The 16,785-nt window shown below is 40.0% G+C and overlaps 1 protein-coding gene across 3 annotated transcripts in view; it reads left to right on the forward strand.

Moving 5' to 3' along the window:
* The window catches only part of LOC149235458 (LIMR family protein At5g01460-like), an 80,979-nt gene that overhangs the window by 24,548 nt on the left and 39,646 nt on the right, over positions 1-16,785 (forward strand). For all 3 annotated transcript variants that reach the window (XR_016246169.1, XM_089372128.1, XM_089372129.1), the window contains 4 exons: positions 6,101-6,234; positions 6,765-6,875; positions 7,947-8,045; positions 8,186-8,308. Coding sequence is in view for 2 of the 3 variants with exons in the window: in XM_089372128.1 (XP_089228254.1) it covers positions 6,101-6,234; positions 6,765-6,875; positions 7,947-8,045; positions 8,186-8,308 (467 nt within the window). In the remaining variant the exon portion in view is untranslated. The remainder of the gene's footprint in view (positions 1-6,100; positions 6,235-6,764; positions 6,876-7,946; positions 8,046-8,185; positions 8,309-16,785) is intronic.

The following is a 16,785-nucleotide window of genomic DNA, read 5'->3' on the forward strand; positions in this document are numbered from 1 at the left end:
TTGCTCATTCCCGAAAGAAGAACTCTGGTGGTTCCAAGGACAAAGGAAGGACTAAGACTCAAAAGAAGAAGGGTAAATGTTTCACCTGCCATAAGACTGGACACTATGCTAGAGAATGCCCCTTCCAGAAGAATTCTCCCGATAGTGACGACAACAACAACAACCGAAGGAATGGAAATCAAAGAAATGACAAATCCAAAGGAAAGAGGAAGGCTCACTTTGAAGGAAACCATCCACCTTCTAAAAGGACCAGAAATACCAGGTATGAGGAGTCTAATGTTGTTGATAAAAGAAATGAGTATATTCTAATATCTGCTCTCTCAGCTGCATCTCCGCCCGACACTATGGATGTCTGGCTAATCGATAGTGGTGCCTCAAGACACATCACCGGATTCAAGGAAGCACTTTTTGACATGGTTGAAAGGGATACTAATCTAGAAATTATCCTTGGGGATAATGCCACTTATCCTGTGAAAGGGACCGGGACTGTGACCCTCCACTTGTCTCAAGGACAAGTCCTCCATCTACAAGATGTACTCTATGTACCCAAATTGAAGAAGAACCTTGTGTCTGTATCTGCCATGGAAGACAAAGGATTCAATGTAACTTTCTCTGATGGAAAGGTACTCATGTGGAAGAAGAGCTTCAAGGAAGCTATCTCAATTGGTTTTAGAGTTGGTACACTCTACCAGGTTGGAGGGAGTTCGTTGGGAGCTATGACTTGTGATACTATCTGTCAAACCGAACTATGGCATCGAAGATTTGGACACCTTCATTACAAGGCTCTTCCCGAAGCAAGGAAGGTGGTGACAGGGATGCCTGATTTTGGAAATAATCATAAAGGTGTATGTAAGGGCTGTGCTGAAGGAAAACATACAAGGGGACCTTTCCCCTCAAGTGTCACAAAGACATCTGAGATATTGCAACTGGTCCATTCTGATCTTTCCGGTATGTTCCCTGTAACATCCCTGGGGGGATGTTCTTACTATATGACATTTACTGATGACTTCTCTCGCAAAACCTGGATATACTTCTTGAAGAAGAAGGATGAGGCTTTCATATGGTTCCGTACCTTCAAAGCCTTGGTGGAAAATATGACCGGAAAGAAGATCAAGATTTTGAGGACTGACAATGGCACTGAATATGAGTCAAATGAGTTCAAAGAATTTTGCAGAGAAGCTGGCATTAAGAGGGAGACTACCACTGCATATACTCCCGAGCAGAATGGTGTTGCTGAACGCAAGAATAGGACTATTGTGGAAGCTGCCCGTGCCATGCTATGTGACCAGGGTCTTCCAAAGTTTCTGTGGGGAGAAGCTGCAAATACTGCTGTGTACATTCAAAACCGATGCCCTCATTCCGCTTTGGACTCCAAAACTCCCGAAGAGGTTTTCTCTGGTAAGAAACCTGATGTCTCACATTTTAGAATTTTTGGATGTCCTGTCTATTTTCATGTGCCGAAAGAAAAGAGAAGTAAGCTGGATGCTACTGGGAAGAAAGGAATGTTTGTGGGCTACAGTGAGACTTCTAAGGCATATAGAGTCTATGTACCTGGTCAAAGGGAAGTAGAGATAAGCCATGATGTCACTTTTGACGAAGATGCTTCCCTGAAGAAAGTAGTAGATCTTCCTAGATCTGAAGAAAACCATGAAGAAAGACCTGGAAATCTGGAAGAACCCCAGGATGAGACTATACCTGATGTTGAAGGGCCAATGGACCCTATTGATCCTTCCCCTTCTCTAGGAAAGAGGCCATCATGGCTCAGGGACACCCTCAAAGATGCTGAGGGTCATGCTGCCCCAAGGGGAACATTCCGAGAAAGCAAGAAGGCGTGTAGATACCAAGGGTATCTAGCTGCCATGAGTACTATTATACAATCTGAACCTGGATCTTTTGAAGAAGCCATCAAGCATCAAGTCTGGAAGGATGCTATGCATGAAGAATATGAGGCTATTATGAAGAATGATGTCTGGGATGTGGTCCCGAGACCGAAGGACAAATCTGTTGTCACCGCTAAATGGCTCTACAAGATTAAACATGGATCTGATGGGAGTGCTGAAAAGTTTAAGGCAAGATTTGTTGCCCGTGGCTTCTCTCAAAAGGAAGGAATTGACTATGACGATATATTTGCACCTGTGGCTCGATATACCACCATCCGATCCATCATAGCCCTTGCTGCTACGCAAGGATGGAGTCTTCATCAGATGGATGTCAAGACCGCTTTTCTGCATGGTGCAATAAAGGAAGAGGTGTATGTAGAACAACCTCTGGGATTTGAAGTTCAAGATCGAGACACTTATGTCTGCAGGTTGAAGAAAGCCCTCTATGGGTTAAAGCAAGCACCCAGAACTTGGTATGAGAGGATGGATAGTTACTTGATGAAGCTGGGCTTCACCCGAAGCAATGCTGATCCAAACCTTTACTTTAAGGTTGAGGAAGGAAAGCCTCTCATTCTAGTGCTGTATGTGGACGACCTCTTCCTGACAGGTGATGACCCTCTCATTCATCAATGTAAGAGGGAGCTTGCTGCTGAGTTCGAGATGAAAGACCTAGGACTGATGCACTATTTCCTAGGCCTGGAGGTCTGGCAGAGACCTGGAGAGATTTTCCTTTCTCAAGGAAAGTATATTGTGAAGCTTCTGGAAAGATTTGGGATGGTGGACTGTAAGTCCGTGTCGACACCAATGGAACTCAACTTTAAGAAGTCGAGTGGCAGCGCTGCAGGGCCTATCTTGGCCAATCCTACTGAGTATCATCAACTCATAGGAGCTTTGATGTTCTTAGTGAACACCCGTCCGGACATATGTTTTGCAGTGAATACTTTGAGTCAACAGATGGTTGAGCCTCATCATTTTCACTGGGTTGGTGCCAAGAATCTTTTGAGATATCTTCGGGGCATGATAAACCATGGGCTGAGATACACTGCTGGGAGTGTGATACTCCGGGGATATACTGATGCCGATTGGGCTGGCAGTGTGGTGGATCGTAAGAGCACATCTGGATGCTGTTTCAATCTTGGTTCTGCTTCGATCTCATGGATGAGCAGGAAGCAGAAGTCGGTGGCTTTGAGCACCGCGGAGGCCGAATACATTGCTGCTAGTATGGCCTGTTGTGAAGCAGTTTGGTTGAGGAAGCTCTTTATTGAGCTGTTCCAACATGTGCTAGATACCACTGTAATACTCTGTGATAATCAGAGTGGGATTCGTATGACTGAGAATCCTGTGTTCCACGACCGATCCAAGCATATTGATATCAGGTACCACTTTATCCGGGATATGGTACAGCGAGGCGCCGTAAGGCTCGATCATATAGGAACTGATGAGCAGGTCGCGGATATTCTCACTAAGCCCCTGGGGAAGGTCAAGTTCCTAACCTTTCGTGAGAGTCTTGATGTCGTGGAAAGACCCTATGATGTGGGTCCTGTTGGACGATGAGCTCTGGGAGCTCTGGGGGGCTTTGGGGATAGCTTCTCGGAGCTATAAGCACTCATAATGCTTCTTCCCCACTCTTGTGATTATTGAGCTGGTTCGCCACTCATTTAATCTGTGCCCCGTATGCATCCTACCCATTGAGTTCAGGGCTCATGGGAAGTACCTCTCATTTGGCCAATGAGGTGTGGAAAAGCTAGACTATTAGCAAAGACTGATGGACGCATCAGAGATTGCCGTACTCTCTATGTAGGATGGCATGGTCCAACCACTTGATCTGGGATCAAGATTTGTGAGGTCTGGGACCTCTGGACTGATTATGTCAGTCGGGGAATGATGTCTTTGTGACTGACCCACTTCTGTTCTGAAATAAAGAAGCCAGCAAAGCAAGTTTCGGCGGGATGACTCACGATGTTAATTGCACTAATAGATGGAGTTCTCCCTAGTTGAGAGGGAGTGTTAAATTTGGACAACTAGGTCCAAACTCCATGTTCTGATGCTCAGATTAAGAGGCTAATATTTTTTGTTGGATTCCTCTTTCTGAGAGGTGTAAAATCCATATAAAAATAGTCTTAATCCGATGAGCAGAACTTATATTTTGAATTTATTATTCTTAATAAATTATATGTGCAAAGGTCAGCCAGTTTTGTAATGTAGGCTCACATGCCCAACAGATGTGTCACACACCCTCATTGATGGATATATATATACAGGAAAAGTTGGAGAGAATTTGATCACAACACAACTCACATCTTCCTCTCTCATCCTAAAAAGTACGAGCTACCTGGAGGACGAATTTCAGCCACACGTGGGAAGGACGAAGAGGATTTTTCTGCTGCTAGGGTTTCGCTGAAGTTTGACCAGCGTTGGATTTGGTCAACGCTTGGTCCAAACAAGCTGAAAACTTGTGGGAGGTTCGATTTTTGAAGGCCATACTACCTGGCACAAAAATCGAGGTCAAAGGGTTGACCGTTTTGCTGCTGCGTTGACTTTTAGCTTGCTGCCCCTGCGTTGACTTTTCAGGACAGCGTTGACTTTTGTAGAACTGACTTGGGTTGACTCATCTACTGGTTGGAGGGTTGTTGTGACACATGCTGGGCTGGCTGACCAAAGGAGACTTTGCTGGTTGAAGCATCCTGTTGACCACCGAAACAAACACATACATTTTTCTTGTTTCTGATTTGTCTTCTGTAAGATCTGCTTATATGTTCTATCTGCATTTTGCTTATCTACTTGTATGATTGCTGTGAGAAAAGTGAAATTGCTCTTAGCATAGAACATCTACAAAACTTTACAATTTGAGATTGAAGCGCATGCCACAAACTGAATATCTGAGTTGGTGATCTTGATCTCCTCTCCTTTGAAAATCAAATGGTGATCACAGAGGATATTCTTTGATGCATTGAAGATCATGACGTTGGTTTCACCTAGGTTGATCATCAACTAATGAAGATCACCAAAAAGGGTCAGGGCATTGAGCTATCTCTGCAATATGGATCCAGATCCGTGCAGGTTAATTGTTATTAGTCCTCCTTGTGCGTGGTTGGATGATGCTTAAATGTGTCTTTCCAATTGTGTACAGGCCCCTTGGTAGGTTACCTCATACTGCACCTCTTTGCCTTTTATTCCATCAAACCTAGATTGTTCTTTTGGCTCCGTGCATTCATATAATTTGAATATTTCAACAAGTTCTTGGCTCTATTATGTTATTTTTCATTTCCTTGATGATGGTAAACCATTCTTCGCTACCAGAAAGGTGCAATAATAGCATTAGTTGTGTATATACTATAACCAACATGGCTGCTAGGTGTATGTACCTTGACATTATAAATACTGGAAGCTTAGCATTTTGAATATTACAGGGTTTCTATACGTAGACATTACTGTTAGGAGATTCTACTTTGACATTCCAGAAACTGGGGGAATTCGTATAAGCACCAGGGATCCATGGTCTTCATCAAGTTAGTTAGATTGTTAGAGGAAATACATTTTGGGAGGACATATGCAAATGTTAGAGGTGATGTTATGAATCATGATACTCTGACCTATGATTCCCATTTTGAATGAAGCATCTATGAAGCTCATATAGTGCTCATCTATTGACATAACATTGCTTGATGATGTAATACTTGATCCCTTATCTTCACACAATGGTTACTGAAATGACAACAAAAAGCATTGTTGTATCGTATTTGCAGGACTTGTAGGTTATAGTCATTTTGATCATGGGAAGAGCATTTGATAGTGGCATTGAGATGATACAGAGAATATACAATGTGGACTCTATCTTTATATGACATGACAGTTGTCAATTAGTATATGTTTCAGGCTGGACTTCATTCACCTTAGCTGTATTAAGCCTTGTTGTTTGTTGGACAAATGGGATTCTATGGTATGTTTAACTTACATAAGAGATGGTTTTTGGACTTATTGAGAATACTGAAAATTATAATGCATTTGAATAACTGCCAGATACATTTATTTTGTTTTCTTTCTTACAAGTTTTTTTTCTTTTGTTAACATGGTTCACAATTACATTTGTTTACAATATTTAAATAGGCAATGTTGCTCAATCTGTATTATGTAGGATTGATTTTTCAAAGGTGCAGGTTGAAATTTAAAGTATGCATATTCATTGATTCTTGCATGAAATTTTTGATTTATGAATTCAGGCCTTGTTGGTAAAGTCGACTTTACTGTACGGAAGATTTCTTCTTCAACAACTAACTTTCCCAGCAGTTGGTCCAGTCTTTCACTTTCAAAAAATCATCCTTGTTTAGCAGGAACAAATGGCAATACAAATTTGGTAATAGCTTCTGAGAATGTCCCAATCCTTGATGATTTTATGCATTCTTTAACTCATGATGTTTTGTGGTGTGTTATGGATAGGATATTCTGTATGGTCCTTATGTGTTATATTTATATATGCATTTCTAAACTGGAAAACACAAAGTATTTCAGGCAGCAATTGCAGTTTTGATTCCCTATTTACTCACCATTGATTTTAGTTTCTAAGGTTGTTTGGCTTATTAAAATTTAAACATTACTGTGGATTCTTGCATGTTTGTGCTTAGATTATTTTGCTTAATGTTCAAGTTAGCCTGTGTGTACAGCAAAGCGTCAGTTGAACACGTTTTATTTGAAGTTAAATTATAAATACCTGCACATCCATGGGATCACTTATTGTGCATTGGATCACTTAGATCGATTTTAAGGGGTTTTCAGTGACAGACTATTGTTTTGTTTCTTCAAGATGTGAGGATTCTTGGTTATTTTTTTCAAAATCTAATTGTTTCTTGTGCTCTGATGTCAATTATTCCTTCGGTTTTGGTGCAGTGTGATGCTTACACAGCTGGTGCATCATCAGAAACTACGTGGACCATGCGCACAACTTTTCCTGAATATGTTGTTGCTCTTGCTACAATTGTTGGATCAGTACTTTTTTCGGTATGTTCTGTTTCATTATTACCTTTGCACTCCCACTCTGTATTTCACACTGTTGTACTTAGCAGTCCCATTGACCAATTTGTGGTCATTCGTAATAAAATGACCTTATGTTATAGTATTTCATATATTATGTTAAGATGCTGAAGTTCCTGCTGTCATTTCTCAATACAATTAATCAAAATGTATAAGTGATATTTACTGTTTATATAAAACTATATTATGAAAGAAGTGGTAAAAATGTATTTGTTAGACGTGTTAGACTCCTTTACTTATTGCAAAACACTTTCTTAGACAATCCACAAATGGAAAAGGCACATGATTACATTTACTTGCTTGCTATCTATTCTTTGTTGTGTAAAAGTGTTGCTTTGGAATAAGTTCACAAAGTTATTTGGGCAATGCTTTTGTAGAGAAGCAGGATATCGAAAATTGAATGATTCAGCTACAGTCAACTTGGTATTCTGTAGACTACCCCTTGTGAAACATAATTTCATAATTACAGTTTAATGCTTGAACTTTTGAAATGGGTTTGTCAGTGATTTGAGTATCTTAGTATATTTATGTATCTATTTGTTTTTATCTTGCCATTTCTACCCTATTTTACAAGTTACAACTAATATCCCTTTCTAGGACATAAGGGCCCAACTGATATTTCCGGAAAATGCTTTTATAGAGAAGCATGATTTTTAGAATTTGATGATTCGAGTACAGTCAACTTGGTCATCTATAGGCTATCTATTGGTAACCATAATTTCATAATTACCAGAATCCAGATTAATGATTAAACTTTTGAAATGGGTTTGTGAGTCACTTCGAGTATTTTAATGCTATATGTATCTATTTGTGATTATCTTTTAATTTCTACTCTTTTATGTGGTTTTAAGAGAAGATAAAGTGTATGGCATATGCGTCTCTCTATTTAAACATGAAATAAACTTCTGCAAAGAAGCTCTGCATGTGTTGAGCCGAAGAAACAATTTTTTTGTTGTATGAACATAGTGCTATAACTAGGTTTGTTTTCTTGGTATGTCTTGTATGAGAACAATTACTAACGATATACTTTTTCTGTAGATATTTGGTGGTGTAGGTATCACTTGTTTACCTTTGGGTCTTGTCTTCTCCTTTCTTCGTCGACCAAAAGCTATCATTACTCGTGCACAGTATATCAAGGTTTGTTTCAAGCTATTTTTTGTAGCGTTAGTATTGTCATGTGATTGAACGAGTAATTTTAGGTTTCTTTGTATGGTTTATGATATTTGGGGATTACAGCTAAAAATGGTCTTGAATACAGTGGAGTTTTCTGGTTGCAGGAGGCCACTGAATTAGGGAAGCGAGCAAGAGAGGTAAAAGAGGCAGCTGCTGCACTTCAACGAGAAGAGAGAAGCGGTAGCAAAGGCAGAAAATGGCGGAAAAATGTAAAGGCAGTTGAGAAGGTATAATTTACCTATTCAATATTAATTTCATATTGAAATATTTCACTTTGTGTTTTTTGTTTTGCTGTATCGACAGGACAATCTCATCTTTGAGGCTGGGATCATTTTTTATATAATGAATTTTCTGGTGAAAGCTATGTGTTCCCTTTCAATATTAATTTCTTATTCAAACATTTTACTTAATGTTTTTTCTTTTCTTGCTTGCTGATTGACGTAACCATTATATATTTGAGGTTGGGATCTTTCCCTGTATGTTCTGGTGGTAACTGTATCCTCAAGCATTTTAAACCTGAAATGAGTAACCCCAGGATGTGCTCAACAGGTTTCTAGAAACATTCAAGACCCTTGGGTACCCTGTGTAGGAAATTGCATGAAAAGGTCTAGGAAGTTGTGCCTTAAGTGGGACCAAGCATTTTCAAGTAAATACCGCCTTAAAAACCGTGCTGTAGTTCTCTTCTTTTTGCTGGGCTGCCACTCTTTTTGAAAATAGCAACACTTGATGAGGGCTTTCACTTAGATGGCTTTTACTCCAATGTTAGCATTTGTGGGCACCTTTAGGGTTATTGTGATGTCTCTTTGTCTATTTTCTTCTCAGTTCAGGAATTTTTTTAAAAAGGTGACAAACTGCAGGAAGTAGTCACTTTCCAGAAATACTGGGGAAACTGCCCCAGATGTTTCTAGAAACTGGTGTAGATTGCTGGCTACCACCGAACAGCTTCTGAATCTGTTTCTGGTGTCTGGAAGGTTCCAGAAACCTGAAACAAGTTTTCAGCCTCCTGGAAATGGTTTTTGAAAATCTAGGTTTACTAGGTAAAAGGGAGTATGCTTTTGGAATGTTGTTTCTGATAGAAGGATATTCCTTGTGAGTTAAGATCTGCATTGTGATTTCCTATTAAGGTTTTTCCCAGCATTTAAATTATCCTGCTACCGGAAACTCTTAACAGATTGGAATCTGTTGCATTTTATAGAAGGGGTCACAGTAGGATTGAAATTAGGGGTCGATTTTGTTTATATGTACAAATAGTTGAAGTTTGTGATAGCTTTGGAAGGTCTTCTACATAAACTTGGTGTCTTAGCATGCGAAAGACATTATTTGCCTCTTCTAGGTGCTTGCTTGGTGGAGTAAGTGATTTATGTCTTCTTTCCTAAGTCTAACTTAGGAAAAGTACAATAATTAAAGTCAATTTATTTTTGTGGAGTTTGAACTATTAAGTCATTTTCTTAGGGTAACTAATTTAATTATTTAAGTGACTTAGAAATAATCTCAACCATTGATCTCCTAGATGTTCTAGAAGGGAGATTAGGGTTAGGGATTTGGGCTTAATGAAAATTATAAAGGAAGCCTAGCGAAGAGGTGAAGACACACAAAACTCAAGTGAATGAGTCATCATGAAGAGAGCAATTTTCTTTATGTGTGAGTGGCTCAGTGGATTGAAGCTTAGAGAAGGGGAATTGCGACTGGATTGAGGGCGAATCCAGGAGGCCAAGTAGTAGAGATTGCATGGTCCAATTGCTGGAGGGAGATCAATTTGATCTAGAGGAAGCCGACTTGCTGGAGGGTCGAGTTTTCTTGAGTGTGCAGTAGTGGCACACAAAGAGAGTGCAGCTCATTTTGCTGGCTGATTATTTGAGCTGATTTCTTACGGAGGCTGATTTCCTAGTGGCCAAGTTCGTTAGGCCGAATTCATTCTATGGGAGCTGAGTTATAGGTTTTGGATATTGTATTTCTCGTTGTATCTCTGTGGGTCGAAAAGCCCATATTTTCCAGATTAACAGATGACAACGAATTGTTGTGGGTGAATTAATTTTATAGTGTAATTGATCTCTCTGATTTAAATTCGTTGCATATATTTATTTCTTGAAGTTAAAAATTCCAGTGATTTTATTTTTCGTTAATTCAATGTTATTTTGAGTAAATAAATAAATTGTCGAGGGTAAAATAAATTGCTGTGAGAAAATAAATCTGGCTGGTATTCAAAATTTAACATGGCATTAGAGCATTCTAGAAGACTCTAAGAGAGAGATTTGAGATCACGAGGGTTTCTTTTTTACGACAACATAATTATTTTTTAAAGTTTTACAGTTGGGTTTTGTGGCCATGGTTGATTTGTGGAGATGGCATCATTGAGCAATTTTCAATATGAAGAGAGGTTGTATGGGTTAGCAAATTTCAATCCCTGGAAGGAGAAAATTACCATGATTCTGATAATGAATGGTTTGTGCAATGTTGTGAGCTGAGACATTTAGGTTTCTTCAGATCCAAACCATACAACAAAGCATAAGCTCAAAGATATGAAATCAAGCTACATAATTTTAGATGGTGTGAGGCATCATATAATTCCTTACATTTCAGGGAAGGGCATCAGATGACAGATTTGGATAGCTTTGACGGGTCTTAATTATAGTTTAAATGAAAATAGAAAAATGGTGTTGTGGGAGAAATTAAACAACATCGAAATGAACAAATTTGAGACCATGACATCTTACCTCACGAGGATCTATCAGGCTCTTGATGAGCTTGTAGTTTTTTGGGAAATTGTGAATGGTTCAAAGCTAGTGAAATTTGCTTTGAAGGGTTTCGTTAAGCATTGGACCAACTTTGTGGATGGGATCCTTGTTAGGCAACAACTTCTTGATTGGAGCAGATTGTGGAATGACTTCATCTAGAAGGAGATCACCCATTGACTGAAGAACAACGAAGGGGTGTTGAGGAGAAAGTTGAGCTTTCTCTTGCTGCACAAGCAAAAAAAAGGAAAGGCGAAGGCCAAGTAGAACTAGAATGGAGGAGGATCTTCATAGAACAAGAAGGAAAAGGACATGAGCAAAGTTAAATGCTTTGCTTGTCACAAGTTTAGGCATTTTTCCAGTCAGTGTCCAAACAAGAGGAAGGGCAAGGGAAAGACTGATACAACAACTATTGCGTAGATGGAGGAGATGGCAGAGAAGTTTGAGAAAAACTTTTGGCTTAGTGTCTTGCCTTTATGGAACTGTCATGAGAGGTTTCTGGACAGTGAAGCATCTCGTCATATGATGGGATCTCGAGACTTCTTCACTAACATGACCAGGGGGCCCAATGATGTACATGTGTAGCTTGGTGACAAGGCCAAGTATGCAGTAGAAGGCACTGGGAGCAATGTTGCATGAAGCGAGGACGAAGCGGGGACATTTTTTGGAAGCGGATCCGCGAAAGCGTCATTTCCCAAAATCTAGGAAGCGAAGCTTCTACTATATATATTATATTTTTTTGCATTTATATAAAAAAACATCCAAAATACCAAATTAGTTGTAGAAGAGATGGAAACATGCATATTTGTACATAAATCAAGATAGATATGACATCCATTGCACATTAATGATTAATTATTTGAGCATCAACCATCTAGAATCTAGATTCTTCTCCTCTTGTCTAGCCTTTGCCTCTTCCTCGATTTTCTAGGGATATTAGTCAACATTGCCCAATTTTGATCAAACTACCTAATCCAAGTCTTAAAATATGGTAGAAAACGCTTAACATGTTGATCAATGATTTTGACTTTGATTGAAAGGTAATTTTTTGCTAAGGGCATGACAAAGGAGTTCAACAATTAACACCACCAACACTAGGGTACATATAGGTCTTGGTGCTCTTGATTAAATGCCAATCACATACCCTCATACATGATATAATCTGATGAAATTCTATAATCCCATTGATCTTGAATTTTTGAAAGCTGTCAAGTTTGCTGAATTTTGAATAGGATCTGAAATTCTATTTTCTCCATATGAAGTCTAATGAGGCTGGAACCACTCTCAAACATCTCGAGTCATTTCATGGTAATGTTAAAAATTTAAGAATTTAACATTACCATGAATTGCACATCAATACTAGGGCCATAGGTTTAAATATAAGGCTACTATTGACCTAATTTACCACCCACTCTCAATACTCCCATAATACTCCTTAACCACTATTTCTCCAGCCCACTTGTTTTTGTCCTCCACGTGGCCAATGTATTGTATAAACAATACCTTATAATACACATATTTCTATACAACATATAAAAGCCTTTCCCCTCTATAATATTCTCAATATATTATTTCATCTTTACATCATTTTTATGCCCCAATATGAACACATGTGATATGGTATTTCCTTTTCACTGAAGACCTCGTGTTCCAATCATTCCATTCAAAGTTTGAAAAGAACTTCATGGCCTAAAAATATTTGGGCAGTTAATCCACCCAACATTATACATTATATTATAGAAAAGTATGTAATTGATTTTCTTCTAATGATGACTACAAAAGGTATAGATTATGGATATTATTCAAAATTGTCTCCATTCATTCCCTTCATAGCTTGAAAGTATGTAATTTATTTTCCTCTCATTTGAAGAAGTTGATCTTAGTTCCATCAGGTGATGTCAAAGAAAAAATAAAAAAACAATTTAGAACCCCACGGAACCGCCCGTCTCCCTTTGGATCCGCTCGCGATCCGTGCCTAAACCTCCACAGATCCTCTGCAGATTTTTTTTCTGGAGCTGCGGAGCGTGCTCGCGCGGTTCCAAATTGATAGGAATCACCTCAAAACAGTAGAACCACATGTTCGTATGGGACGCGGTTTCAACCCTGGATCCTTGGCAGGGTGGGGGGGAAGGATTGTGCAACACTAATTGGGAGTACTGAGTTTCAGATGGACTCAAGTTGCATCATGGAGGTGAACGAGGTGTTATAACCTTATATTTACCAAGGTTGGAGAAAAATATCCTTTCAGTTTAGGCCATAGAAGACATAGGATTAGAGGTCAGCTTTATAGGAGGTGAAGTTGTTGTCGGGCCGAAAGGGACTGATCTCAGCAAGAAGCGAGTGATTGGAAGAAGGGGGAGGGATCTCTATTTGTTGAGAGGATAGCCAATGAAGGCTCTCATACATGAGAGTGACAACTAGAGAGAAATTTGGCATAGGAGGATGAGACACCTACACTATAGAGTTCTCCCTATGTTGCAATGGATGGTTACTGGTTTTCTAGAGATTAGGGTTGAGTAGGGTGTAGCGTGTAGAGGGTGTGCACTTGGCAAGCGAGCCAAAGTTGCGCATCCTCACAAGGAGACCACGTCTAAGGGAATGCTAGACTTGGTGCACTTGGATATTTGACATTTGTGGTCCTATGTCTGTGACATCTATCACAGGATCGTCATACTTTACTACATTCATGGATGATTATTCCAACAAAACTTAGATCTACTTCCTAAAGACCAAGGATGAGGACTTTGATTGGTTACAAGAGTTCAAATCACTTGTGGAGAACCAAAGTGACAAGAAGATTATGGTGTTGAAATTGTATAATAGGGTGAGTATACCTCCAACAAATTCCAAGATTTTTGTGAGGAAGCAGGAATTAAGAAGGTGCTCATAATACCTTACAACCCTCAACAAAATGGGGTCACCGAGAGTACGAACAAGACCATAATGGAGGCAACAAGCGAAATGATCTATGATTAGGAATTGGCTATGCTTTTGTGAGCTGAAGCCTACAATACAACCGTGTACGTGCAGAACAAGAGTCCTCACAGGATATTGGATAACGTGACTCTTGAAGAGCTGTTTGCAAGAGTGATACCGGATGTGAGCCATTTGCACATATTTTGTAGTCCAATTTATGTCCATGTTCCCATAGAGAAGAGGACTAAGCTGGAGCCCTTGTCAAAAAGGGGCATATTTTTGGGTTGCTGTGAGGTCTCAAGGGCCTACAGAGTCTACATTCTAAGACAGAGGAAAGTGATCTTAAGTAGGGTGTCAGATTTGATGAGGGCAGGACCCTTATGAGATCTCATGAGAAGGAACCAACAGTGGTAGAGGAGTGGGAGTAGGAAGCTCCTAACATTGAATAGGGACCAGTAGCACCAACAACAAGCACACAATTAGAAGATCTGGAGGATGAGTTGGATATTTCATCGAACTCTACCAAGAGGAGGTCAAAATGGGCTAAGAAGTCTTTGTGAGATGCTGAAGAGCATGTGGAGGCTCCTAGCAACACTTTGAGGCAGAGTAGACCACCTACTTTTTTCCAGTTATTTGGCACAGTGGAGCAGTGTCAGTGAATTTGAGCATTCTGCTTTTGAGGAGGCTATAGATGAATAGGTCTGGAGGGATGCCATGATAGAGGAGTATGGCTCCATCATGGGCAATGATGTATATGGGATATAGTGCTGAGAATGGAGGAAGAGTCTATGGTCAATTCTTGATGGATATATAAGACTAAACATGCAGTTGATGGTAGCATTGAGAAGTATAAAGCAAGGTTCGTGGCGAGAGGGTTCTCCTACGATGGCTCCACGTGCATGGTTTTCTAGGATTGATGGATATCTTCTTGGTTTGGGCTTCACCAAGAGTGAGGTGGATCATGTTGGACATTGGATAAACCAACGCTCCTCGTGTGTTTCGTGACATGGAATAACCGCCTCTCATGGATCCTTCTCTCTGGTGATATGATTGTTGACTAACGCTTGTCGGTTTTGGTTTAACGACAATCATGATTCCCAACAAGTGGTATCAGAGTGTAGGTCACGCGTTCGATACACACCCGTCTCGCGTTGGGGGGGGGAGATTGTTGGACATTGGATAAACCAATGCTTCTCGTGTGTTTCATGACATGGACTAACTGCCTCTCGTGGATCCTTATCTCTTGCGATGCAATCATTGACTAACACTTGCGGGTTTTGGTCTAACGACAATCGTGATTCCCAACAGATTTCCCTTGTGTTTCGTGACATGGACTAACTGCCTCTTGTGGATCCTTATCTCCTGCGATGCGATCATTGACTAACACTTGTGGGTTTTGGTCTAACGACAATCGTGATTCCCCAACAGATCCCAACTTGTACTATGTACTTGTTGAGGGTGATCCACTAATATAAGTACTTTATGTGGATGATCTCTTCTTGACAGGATCAAAGAAGCTCACATGGATGTGCAAGGAGGATCTTGCCTCAAAGTTCGACATGGACATCGACTTGATGCACTACTTTTTGGGATTGGAGGTGTTGTAGCAACCAAAAGAGATTTTCCTTGGACAAGGCAAGTATGTAGTTGAGATCTTGAGGACGTTTAGGATGGTTGATTGTAGGTAGGCCTATGTCTACATTGATGATCACTAACTTGAAGAAGTTGAGTGCTTCTAAAGGTGAATTAGTGGATTCCACACTGTATAGGTAGTTGATAGGTTCCTTGATGTATTTGGTCAACACCAGACGAGATATATGTTTTGCTGTGAACACTCTCAACTAGTTCATGGTGAAGCTGAAACAAGTTGATTGGGTGGAAGCAAAGCATGTGCTGAGGTACCTGCGAGCTATGATAGACTTTGGGTTGAGATATGTTAGAGATGGAGGAGGGTAGATACAAGGGTACATAGATTATGATTGGGCAGGAAATGCAGTGGTCAAAAAGTCCACATTTGGATGTTGTTTCAGCTTGGGATCAACCATGATCTCATCGTTCATTATGAAGCAACAACCATTGGCACTTAGTTTAGTAGAGGCAAAGAACATGGCAATGAGTATGGCGAGTTGTGAGGTAGTGTGGCTTTGTAAGATGCTTGCAGGACTATTTGATTCGCTGCTTGCAGACAGGGCCAACGATGATTCACTGTGATAATTAGAGTTGCATTAAGCTCTTTGAGAATCTCGTGTTTCATGACCGGTCTAACCACATTGAGACCAAATATCACTTCAACAGAGACAGGGTCCAAAGAGGGTGTTGTGAGATTGCAACACATTTCTACAGAGGAGTAGGTAGCAAATGTTCTCACTAAGCCTATAGTGAAAGGGAACTTTGTGAAGTACCGAGATAAGATGGGGATGTTGGAGAATCCCTTCCTTGCTAAGAGGTAGCTTTAGAATGTCTTCTACATAGGCTTGGTGTCTTAGCATGTGGAAGACATTATTTGCCTCTTCTACGTACTTGCTTGGTGGAGTAAGTGATTTATGTCCTCTTAGTTAAAGTACAATAATTAAAGTCAATTAATTATTATGGACTATTAAGTCATTTTCTAAGGGTAAATAATTTAATTATTTAAGTGGCTTAGAATAATCTCAACCATTTATCTCTGAGATGTTCTAGAAGAGAGATTAGAGTTAGAGATTTGGGCTTAATGAAGATTCTAAAGGAAGCCTTGTGAAGAGGTGAATACACACATTTCAAGTGAGTGAATCATCACAAAGAGAGCGATTTTCCCTAAGTGTGAGTGGCTTAGTGGATTGAAGCTCAGAGAAGGGGAAGTGTGAGTGGATTGAGGGCAAATCCAGGGGGCTAAGTAGAGGAGATTGTAAGGACAAGATGTTGGAGTGAGATTGATTTGATCTAGAGCAAGCTGAATTGTTGGAGGGGCAAGTTTTTCCTAGTGAACAATAGTGGCATGCAAGGAGGGTGCATGTCATTTTGCTGGCTAATTAGTCAGGCTGATTTCTTTTGGAGGCTGATTTCCTAGAGGCCAAATT

This window comes from Pinus tabuliformis, chromosome 8 (assembly GCF_031772625.1).
Source record: "Pinus tabuliformis cultivar Carrire ecotype Pingquan chromosome 8, CPIR1, whole genome shotgun sequence".
Taxonomy (NCBI): domain Eukaryota; kingdom Viridiplantae; phylum Streptophyta; class Pinopsida; order Pinales; family Pinaceae; genus Pinus; species Pinus tabuliformis.